At 33.8% G+C, this 15,281-nt stretch overlaps 2 protein-coding genes and 1 long non-coding RNA gene across 5 annotated transcripts in view; 1 reads left to right on the top strand and 2 right to left on the bottom strand.

Annotated features, from left to right (window-relative positions):
- The window catches only part of LOC122528838 (ankyrin repeat domain-containing protein 12), a 29,616-nt gene that overhangs the window by 887 nt on the left and 13,448 nt on the right, over window positions 1–15,281 (bottom strand). For both annotated transcript variants that reach the window (XM_043654395.1, XM_043654396.1), the window contains 5 exons: window positions 12,646–12,903; window positions 6,268–6,401; window positions 5,098–5,601; window positions 566–1,624; window positions 41–496 (listed from right to left, as the gene is read on the bottom strand). In XM_043654395.1, coding sequence (XP_043510330.1) covers window positions 41–496; window positions 566–1,624; window positions 5,098–5,601; window positions 6,268–6,401; window positions 12,646–12,903 — 2,411 coding nt within the window. The remainder of the gene's footprint in view (window positions 1–40; window positions 497–565; window positions 1,625–5,097; window positions 5,602–6,267; window positions 6,402–12,645; window positions 12,904–15,281) is intronic.
- Window positions 8,570–10,435, bottom strand: LOC122528843. Its single transcript, XR_006306677.1, has 2 exons — window positions 10,158–10,435; window positions 8,570–9,471 (listed from the first exon to the last, which is right to left on the bottom strand). It is a non-coding gene; the product is annotated as an uncharacterized LOC122528843 (long non-coding RNA).
- Window positions 12,900–14,008, top strand: LOC122528840. 2 transcript variants are annotated; one of them, XM_043654399.1, is made up of 3 exons: window positions 12,900–13,023; window positions 13,611–13,826; window positions 13,920–14,008. In XM_043654399.1, the coding sequence occupies exons 1-3, from the start codon at window positions 12,988–12,990 to the stop codon at window positions 13,956–13,958; spliced, it is 291 nt and encodes a 96-aa protein (XP_043510334.1). In that variant the 5' UTR covers window positions 12,900–12,987; the 3' UTR covers window positions 13,959–14,008. The 2 variants fall into 2 exon arrangements, with proteins under 2 accessions (XP_043510334.1, XP_043510333.1); XM_043654398.1 differs by having other exon boundaries at window positions 13,611–13,958.

Genomic DNA, 15,281 nt, shown 5'->3' with positions numbered 1-15,281 from the left:
ATAAGTATCTTAACAATTTTATAACTTTTATAATGTTTACCTTAATTTTTTCCCATTTATCATCTACATCTTGTAACCAACTCAAAAATAATCTACCATTATATCTACTCCTTGCATTTCTATCTTTCTCTTCCTGTTCTGGAGTAATAACATTATAAACTTCTTCATCCTTTAATATTGTACAAACAGAAAAGGGAAGGGATTGATTAGCTAGAGCTCTAGCCGCTCTACCATGTACTCTAAGGATTTCTTGTTCTACAGATAAAACTAATTTTTCTTTTTCAACAACATGTTGCATTCTAAGACGATATCTCTCTTTTTCTTGTTCAATGTACAAGTCTTTCATAGCGCCTTGCAATCCGACCGGGGGATTAACATTGGGCTCTTTATTTGCATTCCCAGCTAACACGTATGTACAACGATTCATTAAATAATCTTTGAAACCCTGAGGTGGTTTTGGTTGGACTGGAAAAAGGCCTTTCCTCCTTCGTTCAATCTAAAAGTGTCAAGATATGATTACAATATGCTTTTTATAAAAGGATTACCACAAACATTAAAAACGAACCTGTTTTCTAATATTTAAAAATAATTGGTAACAATTAGTAATCGGTTGATCATGTGGATGAACCTCTGGACCCGTATTCGTTGCTTCCGATGCTTCATTAGAAGCAGCTGTAGCAGCTTGTTGTGCTTCCTTATTAGGTTTCATTTTTCTTTTTCTAGGATGAAGTTCAACAGGTGGTGCAGAAGCACCTACATTTGATGTCGTCGATGAGGTAGTAGTAGAAGTGTTTTCAGAATTTTCTGCTCCGTTATCTTTTTGACATTTTCCACTAGTTTCGTTGTTTTTTTCTGATTTTTCTGCTACAATGTTTGTCTTTGAAGTCGTGCCGCTATTTGAAACTTCCGTCGAAGTATTTTTATTTGTTTCAGAACCAGAAGTTTCAGGCGTCGGTGAATGATGTCTTTGTTGAGGTGACAAATTGTTGGAACGATCCGTCGAAGTAGTTACTGGTAGCGGAGACGAGTTCGAATAATTTCCGTTGCCTGAAGAAGAGGAGTTTTCTTTCAAGGTCGCCGATCCATTACCGCCATTACCAGATCTATGCGAACTTCTTAGCACTCTCTGGTGATGCGTTGATCTTTCTTCTCCATGTAAAGCACCGCTAAAATCTTTTTTATCCTCATTTTTAGTATTTCCGCTTTCAGTAGGACTTGTTGTTCCACTAGTGGATTGATTCTGTTCTTTATCCGTTGAATCGTTACTATTTGAACTGGCAACTACATAGGGCAATTGGTGACTCCTATTAGATGTGCTCTTTCCGTTTCTATTCCCTTGCTCTTGCTCGGATGTAGTGCTTTGTGGAATAACTATTTTCAAAGGTGGTACTTTAGGCGCTGAATTAGAATCTGATCCTTTCGATCGATCGTCTTCACCATCAGATTCTGGAGGTGCTGGTGTAGTTGTTTTAGAGTTAGTCGTTGAACCAGAAGGATTTGAAGGCTTTGGACTACTTGCCATTGAAGAAGCACTTGGACTTTTTCTGTCCGTACTAATCGAAGTTACATTTTGGTTGTTTTTATTCGAAGTTGCTCCAGATCCTTGTTTTCCTGATTTTGTACACTGCAAAGAAAAATAGAAATATCAATATATTAATTTATCAGTAATTCTAAATATGTAAACTAGTTTGATAACGAATAACTATGAAAAAATGTATGAAAAAATAATTTAAATTTAAATTATGTAACATAATATGACAAATATAGTAAAATTGCAGATTAAAAAATTGAATGACATTTTATCAGAAAGAAACTTCATAATACTTCATAATATTTCAACTGAAATTTTCTCCATAACATTCTATACTTCTATAGTATATCAGATATCTATACTTTTACCTTGCTATGCGAGTGATTTTTAATTATTTCCAGTATGAGAAAGTATATAAAACAAAATCCATATTATTTTAAGAGAGATGTGCATTATAAGAATTGTTTCTAGCAATTTTAAATCACTATCTTTCATTTTTTAAACAAAGTATGGTCTTAAAACTAAACAAATAAATTCAAACTAGAGAAAGAAGTCTTGCAGAGCAAAAGAGATAAGTTCCCTCACACACAGACGTGTTATGCTACACGAATTTTTTTTTTTAGATGATATTTTCATTATCTTTATATTTAATTTTGCATTGGTTCTATCTAAAACAACCAATCAATCATCCACGTTCCATTCACGGGACTTTCTTCTTTCAGCTTCCAACAATTTATTAAAATATTTACTAATATTCACTTTAGTCTTATTACTTAAATATCATTTTATTGGATTTTTTATTTAAAAAAATAGATTATATTCCATTTATAACACTCAAAGTTATGTCTAGTATGTAAAAGAAGAGGAAGAATATGCAGAATATCTTTCTCCTGATATCATTAACTCGTTTCTTTTTTTTCGTACAGTGATTAATTTGCAAATAATTTGAATTTGTTCAATCACTGTATCTTTTTTCATCAGTTACACAAAGTATCTTAAATCTTAAACGGTCAAACTACTTAATCTATAAACAAAAAGAAGAAAAAATGTTATATAATGTTCGTCAGCAAACACTTTGTCACAAAGTTATAAACAAATAGATGAAGCTACTTTTTTTCCGATTTCGATGATTTTTTACCACTACTGCAATAAATTCTACTTATAATTGTGCATCTGTAGCAGAGCGTATGCGTAAGCTACAACGATTGCGAATATAATATGTACCCAAATTTATATGTTTATAGTACATGTGTCATACGATGACGACGAGCTATGGTCGCCGATGTGTAGTGTAAATGATGAAATTTCGATTGTTTGTACTGTGTCACAATGTGCTAGTTTTGTCAGCAAATTTTTTGCGAATATCTTGGAAACTATCCTCGATCGCTGCCTATATGTACAGGTAAAATATAAAGATATTCAAGAAGGGTTGATTTCTACAACATTTAAAAATCATAGAAATCTAAGAGGAAAACTTTTCTATAATTTCACCAATAAATAATGTATGCATGAAATAAGTAGTGACATTTTCCCTTACCATTTGGCTCTTTGATGTTTATTTGGAACAGTTTTTTTTTTTTTAATAGAAGTGAATACACATGAAAAACTGGTGCAAAGAATTAAAAACGTAGTTTTATGGAAAATCAGCAAAAATCTTTTTTAATTTTGTAGTTATTAATTCCATTGTTCACCGATGTAAAGTACAAGCATAAGAACAACACCAAGAATCGAGGAATTGAAAATATTATAGTTCGTTCAATGAACCGAGGCATCAATTATAAACATACGCACGTGATAGTATTTAAACGGAACAGGGACATAGTTCTTAAGTTCTCTATATACATTGCCGCGATGCATCGACTTTTATTTCATGGTGTATGTATGTTGTATGTCTGTAATTCAGCATCGATATTAGATCCAACTTGCATCGATGAAAAGAGTTTATTTCTTTGGATTAATCATCTTTTTGCCTATTTTTTTTATTTTTAATTTTATAGTTTGTAATTATCTCTTGTTATCGATAATACTGATGTTGGAAAATAATTCGACATTTTAAGACATATATATTTCAACGTTATTATCGATAAATTGAGAAGAACCAGTAATACGGAGGTGTAAATTGAAACCTAATGCAAGTTTCGTTAAATCTATGGAGTCAATGTATGCATTGTACCATGTTTGAACATGTATAGGCTTTAAATATTGTAGCACCTTTTTACGAACTGTCAAAATTAGTCTCTGATATAATAATGTTGCGTGCCGATCTGACCTCGACGTATAAAGAGCGTTGAGCAGATCGGTAGCTTGCTGTCTTTCAACGTTAATGAAAGTCAGCTGGTTCAAGGCAGAATTGCTGTTTTGGGGTTGGATTGGTATGATTGAGGAATATAGATTGTCGTAAGAGAGATAATTCGTAAAATGATAAGATTAGAGTGAATTTGATAGTCTAACCGTGAACTGTTCTACGTCCATGGGTTGCTCCATGTTGCTTCTGTGCGATTGCCGAAAACACTAACTGTCTACTTTCCTTGTGCGTTGGTCTTATATAGCTGTGGATTCTATGGTTACGGGATTAGAGAGGTATGCTAGTTGCTTCCAGATGTGAGGTCAGTCCCAGAAAGTAGTATTTGCACTTTAGTATTAGTAGTATTTGCGATTGCCAAAAACATTAACTGTCTATTTTCTTTGTGCGTTGGTCTTATATATAGCTGTGGAGTCTATGGTTACGGGATTAGGGAGGTATGCTAAGAAAGTAGTATTTGCACTTTCTAATGGTCCCAGGATGTGTCCCTTGCAATATATCTGTCTTGGATTTATGGATGTCATAGAAAAGTTGCGATAAAGACATTTACCGAGCCTTAGAATTGAGAGTCGAGCATGACTACAATAATGAAATAAAAGTAAGGAAAACACATGAAGTACGGTCAAAGGAAATCCCTGTGGAGAAAATGGTGAATCTGAAAGTTTTATTCTTGGCTCGATGAATTTATTTTTCGAGTTCGTTTGTGATGGGGATCATTGCAATGAAGAAATTTACCGAGCCTTGGAATTGGTAGTCCGGTATGACTACAATAGAGGATGCAAGGTAACGAAAAGCATGAAATATGGTCACGGGAGATCTCTGCCGTCGAGAAATTAGAAATTAGAAAATTGCTTTCCCTGGCTCGATGAGTTTGTCCTTCGCGGTGCGAACCCTACCTCCATTGTGTTCGGTAAGGCCGAACATATAATGACTATTTGACGATAAGCATTTAGTGCCTCGACTCGTTGAATTATAGATAATTATTTTTTATTGTACTTAATATTCAACTACGTTGACAAAATAATACAGATAACGTTTATGTGCTGTAATGCAAATTGCGTCGTTACTTATTTCATGCATACAATATTTATTTAAACTGCTCTGTAACAAAGCATTTGCTGACGAATTTTATATAACATTTTTTTCTTCTTTTTGCCTGTACATCAAGTTACCTCGCAGTTTGACCGTTTAAGTTTAAGTTTGAGACACTTTGTACAACTAGTTCAATGACAGTTTGTATAGCAAATAATAACAGTAAACAAACCTTCTCTCCGGTATTAGTGGAATTTCTACCAGTGCTTTGTCTTCCTGTGGTGGTACCTTTCAAATTTTCTTTCACAGGTTCTGAATCTTTACGTTTTTTCCGACGAATCTCTTCGTCCTGCTCTTCTGTATTGTCACTTTCAAACGCGCGTTTAGACGAAGGCGACGCTGAAATCGCAGGAGCATCATCGGTAGTAATCGATGCGGTCGTTGTCTCACCGGAAGATGTTGCACTACCAGCGGTAGACACGTTGTTGCTACCACTTTGATTGCCTTGATTGCTGCCAGATTTATTACCATCTTTGTCTTTTTCAGGATTAGGATTCGGCGATGAGCTTGCACCCCTGACTGGTGTTGGCTCTTTCGAACTTTTAAATTCATACACATCGCTACTATCGCCGGTAGACGAAGTGTTTCCAGAGGTACTGGAGCCTGAGACGGCGTTCACAACCCCTGACGAGATGTTTGAGGACGTCTTCGATGAAGTTTCCATTTGATTTTGATTCTGCAAATATTTTTTTCCTTTTTTTTTTAAAGTATATGAATCGTCGAATCGTATGAAATATTTCACGTATGTGTGTGTCACAATGTGTGAATCATTTGTTATCATTATTACATGTATTTGTAAGACATACACTTTTTTTTGTTCATTAATGTTTCCTTACATTACATTTTAACATTTCTAATGTAACTATAATATACTTATCGTCATATTTTATAACAATGATCTCGGCTTGTTAATCGATACATATCTTTTAAACGTCATTCTTACATAATTGAACAAATGGCAAAGGTTAATGAGTCTTACAATTTCAGTAAAAACTCAACATTACTGCTGTTACAGTTAATAAAGATTAATAGCTCATTTATTAAAACATTCGTCAGTGTTTTGTTTCATGTGCAAACACATAATTTAATATTTCTGAACAACTACACATTTCATGTATTGTCGAAGTTTCTGTGACTGCTTCAATCAATTAAATGTTTCTCAATATTTCATATTCTCAAGAATATCAAAAGTTAACGCTATTCTTAACGATCGTTCCAAACCGTGGACTTCTATCAGATACCAATCAAATACCGAATACATATATGTATGTATATATTTAATACTAAAAGTTCGTGCTCGCGCGTGTGCGTGCGTGTTTGCGAGTGAGTGAGTGTGAGATACCTGTGCGTTTATGCCGCCCTGACGGGAGTTAGTAGCACCCCCTCCTTTCTTTTCATCCCTCGCTCCTCGTACCTGGTTGAGCCGAAGCGTCACCCTCGGCGAGCTTCCAGACTGCCCGGTTCCCGATCTATCGACTGTGGAGAACAAAACGTCGGTCAATTGCAACAACGACAAAATATCGGTGAAATTTCGCAAAACCAACATTCAAGAGAGAACGTAGATGTTGGTTGGCCAAAGCAACCAAGAAAAGAGAGGCTATTGGTAAGAGGAAGAAAAGAAAATATAAAGAGTAGGCGAGAAGGAGAAGGAAACATGGAAAAAAAGGAAGCTGCTGTTTGTTGCCAGAGTATAATGATCTGTTAATCACGGAGATATCAAGGAGAACAAGTTCCTCAAGAAGAGTGGGGGAGCATCCTGATTCGAGATCGATTCGTTAGTGGCTTTTTATCGGATGATCGCGTTACAGGAAAGTATGAATCCCTTACTCGCGTCGCTGTAGTATCACTGCACAATACAATGAAAGAGAAGCTTACCATCAGGCAAGATTGAGGCCCAATTTTTCTTGCATCTTACATTCGAAATTTCTGTTATGCTATAGAAGTAAATTAGTTTAATTCAAAATTATTTAAAAATTTCATTCTTCATACTCATATGTGCACGTAAGTGTATCATATATATCAATTTATTATACAGAATAAATTAAGAATCTCTTTGGTCGTAAACTAAGAATCTTTCGGTCGAACACTTTGATATTTGATCGAACGAAATAGTTTTTAGATTTTTGTACGATTTGACAATCAAGATTATATTGGCAAATCATAGCATTTATCAGCAAGATTTATCTCGATTAAGAAGCAAACGCAAATGAAAATTACGGTGTACGTGACAAGTGTGCATTCATTAGGTATACGAAAAGATCTATCGTAAGATACAATGTTTCGAGTGTATTTTAATAGATGGAATTGGCCCGAGAGAAATTCACAATTTGAGCAGGAAAACGGATTTCGTAGGGAAATAATAATGCAAGGCTTGTCCCGATGATTTCACGGAACGCTTGTTTCGAGAGATTCTAGGATACCGTGCAATGTTGAAAGCAAGGCTGACGCAAGCACTGCTCTCGATCAATATATAATTAAATCTACGAGTTAACGCGTCACTATATAATTTCAGAATTCGGATCAATACCTTGTGCCGAATTATGTACAAACATCATGTTAATATCGGTTCGACGATAATTTCTCTCACGATAAATAGTAGTTTTATTAAGATCTCTTTTGGTTGGTCATTGATCGTAGTTCCCCCTCTCATCTGCTACCTCTACTCACTCCTCTCTCTCTCTCTCTCTCTCGCTCGCTCTTTCGGAAGAGGGAATTGTGCCAATGAAACTTGGCGCTTGCGAACAGTGTATCCTAAAATACATCAACTTCACTAGTCAATGAATTCGTGACTGCTCACCGCTTTTACAACACTGCAATTCACAGAGATGGTTTCGCTGTATATAGAGTTAATGCTTTTTAACTACTTTAGAAAATTCTGTTTAACTTCATTGCATTGTTTAAGAAGAATATTTCGATTAATCGTTAAACCAATTTGACGAGTTGATAAAAGCCTTGTATGGCATCTGTAAAAGAAATTTTATACATAATTTTTATAACGAGTCAGTAAAGATACTTAAACAATTAATCCTCAAGCATTAATGTTTCTCACAAATTATTACAAGGTTCAAATTAATTGACGCTTCTGTTGATCCGATCCAGATTGAAACACGTTAATCGCTAATATTGAATTATGTTTACGCACAATGTCGTGTTATACTATAAATATAGGTACGTTGTAAATTAAACCATTAATCGGCGAAATCGATTAACCGCACCCAGAATTGTACTCTTATAGAGCACCTTCGATTTTATGCAAAAGTCATTTTCAAATTGATACGTCGAATTTTTTTTTTTAAGCGTTGCACAAAAAGCAACAAATTGTGTAATTTTCAGAAACTTTTCAGACTGCACACATATCTTTGTTTACGAGAAAAATCGAGTTTGAAAATTTATCAAGTATATTTGAATTTCTAACTAATTCTGGACGTGACAGAAAAGAATAATTAACAGGAAATTATTCTATGTGCGAAAATATGAATATGCAATGCAGTTTTTTATAAGATGCTTCGTTTTCGAGAAAATCGAGTTTGAAAATTTATCAAATACACGTGTACTAAGGCAATTTTTAACGAAACATATTCAAAGCCTTTTTTCTTAAAATTTTATTCTGTTTTATCCCTTCTCACTTATTTTTACGCATAAAATATCCTCGTGTCGATTACTCGCGCCTGTCCAATACGGAATTAACTAAATTTGAGCACACTTGATAAATTTTCAAACTCAATTTTCTCGAAAACAAAGACTTAGGTGAAAAAATTTTATTTCTTCCTTTCGGCTCATTTTTTGACATGGAATCGTCTTCTGTTCGGCCGTATCACTGCGGGACATCCCGTATATATATATATATATATATATACATACATACACTATATATTTATGAGCTAGTATGATATATACGAGATAATCTTTTAAGATCTCAAACTTTTTATTTCTTCCATATTTTGAAACATGTAAACTTGAACACCTGATCTATTCTATAACCTATATCTTTTTCACAGGCAGTACATGTGTTTATAAATTATACATTCTTACTGCGAAATGATAATAAGCCAATATCGCAACGCATCCAATATACTTCTTCAAATACAACGTATATTGTTTTATAATGTATACGTTCTTCCATTTTCTACGCGATGGGAAATATCTGTCTTCTAGATTACCAAATTACCAATACGTTAAAAGAATTATAGAACGAGACGATTTGTATGTCATATCGTATTAATCAATATTTCCACACTTCACTAAATATTGTGCAAATATGATGCAATTAACGTAGTATATGAATTTTCATAAAACATACAGAAGATATTAACTGTAATGTTAATACTTGACAGATCAAATACTGAAGATCAATAAGATAGCTGAAAAGATAATTTTAAAATATGGCGATGAAGTTACTTTATATTGTTGAAGAAATTTACCTACCTTAGAAGTTGTTTATTCCTTTCGGTCTGGCCTTGCAAAATACGAACCGAGAGCGAGTTTTTATCCGATAAAAAAAGATACCGAGAGTTCATTCATTAACTTGCTGCGACAAAATATAATTCTGCAATTGGTGATACTGTATTAAAATTAGATTACAAGCAATATGTATTTACATGTCGATAAATTTGATTTTTAATTTTAATAAATTTAAATTTAATTTTGGTGATTTCAATAAAGATTAATTTAATTTTAATAATCTTCTATCATTCTTAGAAATATTACAACATCGCGATTAAAATGTGATTTATAGATGAATAGTCTGTAATAACCGATCAACGAATACTGATTTAAATCTAGTTATCGATCAATACAATGACGGAACGTTACAACTGAGAATCAAGGTCAACTGAGATACCATCCTGCAAAAGTGTCGTTGTTTCCTCCTACGGACTGTCCGTCAATTTATGTTGCGAAAGATTAGCATATCGCTTGAGCTAAAGTTTAAAAGATTTCGATACATTGAAAGCGAGTACGGTGTATTATATCGTGTTTCCAACATGGTCCGTGAAATGAACGAGACAAATATGCAACCGGTTTTGTTTCTTGCTATGCACATATATTTAATTACCGCGATTAAATACTTCTCTCTCTTCAGCCTCTATTATTCGATTTGACTTCAAACGACCGATAAAAACTGCAACGGTGATATTGACACAATTTTTTTGCCAGCACCGGTTTAACATTAGATTACTGGTTTAACAATACCAGAATATTAATCGCAAGCATAAATCATTCAGACACCTATACCTTTTATCCAACGTAGTGACAATTCGACTTGACTTCAGAAGAAGAAAAAGAGACGCAAATAATTCGAGGAAGCTTGTTAGAAAACGGTGCGCTGTTGCAATAACTGCAACACAGACCCCTTTCGGAGGTACGATCACCCTAGTGGTGTCGATGGACGCAGCCCGCGAGCGCAAACGTGTCCAATGTACTTGCCAGTCAGTGTGCTCCCTCTCCCTCTCACTCACTCACTCACTCACTCACTCACTCACAGACTCTCTCTCTCTCTCTTTCTTTCGCCATACCTTCTCCCTCTTTTTCTCCCCCCTTCTCTCTCACCTCGTACAAGCACTGCCTTTGTCCCTCTCACGTTCGACAGCAAAGAGACCAACGAAGAGACGTATTCCAAGGTTCAGCACTGGTGGTTCGTGAGTGACGCTTCTTTCTAGTTACGTTAATATATCGATGTCGGTAAACGGGACGATTCGATTAGAATGACGCACGTTAAGAGAGTAGAAACACGCGCTGAGCCACGTGGTCGACGGTACTCGCTAACGGTACTTTTGGATCATACGATAGCAGTCAGAGGATTTCGAACATGTACAGACATGTATATATATATTATATTTTATATATATATAATCACGGGCGCATACCTGCTGTCGCGATGGACCACCGACTAACACAGCCCACAGCGATACAAAGATCCCCGATAGATAATCGCGGATAATATAACAGGCAAGAAGGACAATGTGACGATCAAGTGTTGAACGACGGACAAGAGGTTCAGTAGTCGGAGCAGCGTGTGTACATTACTGCCACTCGTACGGCTCCCACACAACGCGCTAGAGCGAAGACACTGGGAGAGTTAAGAGAGAGAGGAACCGGCTTGCGACTGTGTCGCCGCGTCTCCGTCTCGACTCGACCAACTACCAGGCGCGGCACTGCATCGCGCGCACGATACCGACGCGTCACTACTGGGGAATGTCACGTCTAATTAAGTGCTGTTTCTGCATCGCTCGCTATTATTACCGATCGGTAGTGATTGCACCGCTCACGCGTGTCCATCCGCTGCATAAGCGATACACATCGTGTATGCGCACGCGCGTACAGCCGTATTACGACCGTGTCAAATGTTCATAATGCGTTTTATGTGCTTCGGTGAAAAGAATAATCTTGCTAATTGCGACGAACTTTTGTATATTCCATGATGCATTTCATCTGGTGATGTATTTTATCCAGTAAAATGATTTTCCTATTGTTACGACGATGGATATTAAATGTAAGATTTCTCTTTTTTACACCTATTCACAATTTTTGAAGAATTCAAAAGGAGCAAGCATGTAAACAAAATTCCATTTGCATTGCAAATTTTACATATATAACCTTTATATACTATAATTTATTCTCGTATTTTTTATTATTTAAGTGAACTCACTTTTGTCATTAAAAATCGTTTAGTCAAAACTTGAATAATAGTATTATTTAAAAAGTTTAAAAATAGTTTTGTAAAAAAAAAGATATATATAAACAAAATTATTTTATCGTCATTTTTTAAAATGACATCTATTTTATAAATAATTGGTTTCATTTTATGAAATAAAGTAAAGATATTTTTTTATATTTTCATTATATTCGTATGGATAATAGCTATGTCGGTAAATGCGGTTTTTATCGTATCGGTATCACACTGCGTCAGTAATTATTAATAAATAATAATAAATATGAGCGAATATTAAGACATGTAATTTTTTTTTGATTTTAATATCTCTTTTTAGTTCATCGTTTTGAAATATAAGATTATCTTGATACACTACTTATTAATAGTATTGGTTATTATTTTGTGAATTTATATAAAATTTTATAGAATTTTAAATTAAATTAATTAAAGCATTACTCAAAACATGCATCGTTGTGGATATGATTGTGTATGTTATTGTTTCCATAACAATAATAATTGAATTTAATATTATTTATAAATCTGTATATTTAAAATAACATTTACTTTTTTTCTATATATTAAATATAAAAAGCTGCTATAAGCAAATATGTTGCAAACCAAATGTATCAAGATTTTCCTATGTAATTAAACTAATATCACCAATAATTAAATTAATATTACTAATGAAATGTCATAAATTATAAGTTATTAATAAAATTTTTCATATAAGTTTGGTAATAAAATAAAGCTAGTAGACAATCAAATTACTAGCTTGCTAAAATTGTCAATGAATCACTAATATTATTAGTAGTCTATGACTATTTATACGGACATTTTTCATGAATACAAACTAAAAATATGTAATTTAAGTAAAGATTTGTTTCATAAACTAATTAATATCAAATTTTATATAACTCTGGCATTAGGAACTTTGGACGTTTCAATTTTCCATAAATGTATAAATATCTGTCTATCTAATTAGTCTTATTTTATTAACTAATTATATTATATTAATAAATTATTGTGAAAATATAGAGATTCAATACATTAAAAGGCTGCATATAAACTCACCTTTATTTTGCGGTGGTGTCCTCCGCATTTCACAGGGGGCTCCACTGTCCTCAGCAACGTGCGGTGCAGCGGCTGGCGCACTTCCGGTTGTACGTTGCTGCTGTTGTTGAAATTGGGAATGGTGATGTTCGTAAAGCTGTTGCTGTTCTTGTTCTTGTTGTTCTTTTGATGGTGCTGATGCGCCCGTTTCAGCCGGAGAGCATGGATTATCAGAGACAACTGTTGTACTTTCATCAGGTGAACTCACACCTGTAATATCTGTGATCACAAATAAAACAAGACATAAAAGTTTATGAGCGTACTCTTTCAAAAATTGCTTCAAACTTTGTTTCAGGTATTTCGATGTCGATAATATACAATGCAGAATATAGGAAAAATGTAATTATGATTTAAGATAGATGTTCATTCAGTACACAGCAATTTCTAAAAAAACTTGGATTTACTTGATCAGTATTACAAAGGAGCTAAACTCTTCTGTCCTATTAAATTAATATTTTGTTCTGTTTGAAATTTGCGTAGTTTGTAAACACAATTAGAACACTTGATAAATTATCACAGATCTTCAGTTTCGACAAATAGTTACATACACTCTAGACACATTTGAAATATTTGACTGGTATCTTCACAATTTCGTGTGTACATGTGTAAGAAAAAGATTACAGTTATTCCTTCTACTGCAATACAATTTTTATAACGACGCACAAACACACCTGATTAAGCGATAATCAATTGGCAAGACACAGCTCCTTCTTTGAGAAGAGAAGTTTTGAAAGATCCAAAGTAGAGTTTTGATGCTTCGAAATATGACGGACAAACTATCATCATTCTCGGTGTTTTTCCAAAGCTTAATATTACACAGACAGTATTAAAATCTTGTTTCAAATTGTTCCCATAAATATTTTTAACCGTTTTGAAATCCAATCACGTTCTTTTTTATCTTTTTTTTTTTTTTTTACAATAAACAGGTTCTTTCTGTTTCCTTTTTTCCTCGTGAGACCAATTGTCACGCTGATCTTGACGATTCAAAGGTAGTCAGGGCGACATCTGTCGGTCCGCCGGGGAAAAGTCCGTACGTCTACGTGTTCGACGTGCACGCGAACACGGCCCCTCGCGAACTAGTGGCCATGTTGCGTCGCTATGTCTACGATTGGCTCCACCTTTCCCCGCACCCTCCACCAACGGTGAGCCAAGAACACTCTTTTTCACCAATCAGATGCAAGCTGATCCCGCCAACGACACTCGCTCGTGCGCTCTATAAGAGAGTCACATTGCAGAAGCCTGTAGCTGTGTTCGACTACGATATCTGTATATGAAGGCGGACACGACCTATAGCTGTCCTCTATCTGCACATGTGTCAGTAGCAGCATTTCCTCACGTGCCGCTCCTGCGCTTAGCACACCAGTCGCATTATCGCTTACTTTCCGAGAGTGTCTGCGCGCCCTCAGCCAAATAGAGCTGTAGAAGGGTACAGGGAATTTACTCGTGCCCAAGAATTTTATAAAAACTTTTTTTTTTTTTTTTTTTTTTTAATAGAATCAAAAATGCTATTTTTAATAATATATGTTACAGTCAGTTTCTTTCCTTTCTTTTCTTTTTTCTTTTTAAATTATATCAACGGATGTTTGAACAGACTTGTGAAGTTTACATTGCTATGTTTCTTGGGGTTATTTCCGATCTAATCGTTAAAAAAATTTCTTAATTTTAAAGGAAATATGACAGCTTTGCTAATGATATGTAAAATTTTTAATGTTACATTAAAATTTTTTTAAAGACATAAGTCTTTTTGTTGACGGGAGTGAAATCCAGATATAAAAGCTCGAGGATTGTGCAGCAGCGTTATAAAGTTCTATTAGTGTGATTAAATTAATTCTACAAATTTGTACTTGATTTTATTATGTTATAATAATTATTATGTTATTTTCCTTTCTAAATTAAAATTATGTATATAAAGTGAGTTGCAAATTCATAGATAGAAAATTTTTTTAGATATGTAATAAGAAAAAGAATACAAAATTTTTTAATGTCTTTTACTTAGAAATAGTTAAGATGTAATAAAATCATAAAAGAAATTTGAGAAGTTACAATTTGTTATTAAAATATATATATATATAAATAATAGTATTTTTTAGGCGTTTTCACGATGCAACATTACTGTCACTAGATTTATTAAAGTTATGTGGCACACAATTTTATCAATCAATGGTTTTGTCAATAACTTTGTAATGTGAACACAATTTTTTATAATTTTGTTGTGTTTTAATCAAGAAATTTTCTAAATAAAAAAATGTTAAAAGACTTACGTTAAAAGACGTTAAAAAAATTACTCATTGTTATAAATATATATATATATATAATCATAAAGATATATATATACTTGTAATTTAATTCTCGACTATGCAAATAATTTTATACTTCATTGTATTTGAATAAAATTTTTATTATAATAATAAGAATGGCCAATGAAAACTAAAATTTCCACATTTCAAAATATCATGCAACATGTGATGACCTGCAAATTGTTAATTTGAAATAAAACAGAATATGAATATTACGAAACTATTGATAGATGACTGATTCTATAAATTGGTCAGTTTGTAACCAGTGTAATAAATCAAGATGGCTGTGTGCATCTCCCA

The sequence above is a fragment of the Frieseomelitta varia genome, unplaced genomic scaffold (genome assembly GCF_011392965.1).
Source record: "Frieseomelitta varia isolate USP_RPSP 00005682 unplaced genomic scaffold, Fvar_1.2 scaffold_265, whole genome shotgun sequence".
NCBI lineage: Eukaryota > Metazoa > Arthropoda > Insecta > Hymenoptera > Apidae > Frieseomelitta > Frieseomelitta varia.
The sequence above is the reverse complement of the archived record's forward strand: the minus strand, read 5'-3'. Positions and strand labels throughout refer to the sequence as shown.

Bases quoted from the DNA above. Each gene is read 5' to 3' on its own strand.
- LOC122528840 (XM_043654398.1), top strand. From the start codon at position 12,988: ATGTCGATAATATACAATGCAGAATATAGGAAAAAT. The intron at 13,024-13,610 runs GTAATTATGATT...TACAATAAACAG, and splicing joins ATGCAGAATATAGGAAAAAT to GTTCTTTCTGTTTCCTTTTT.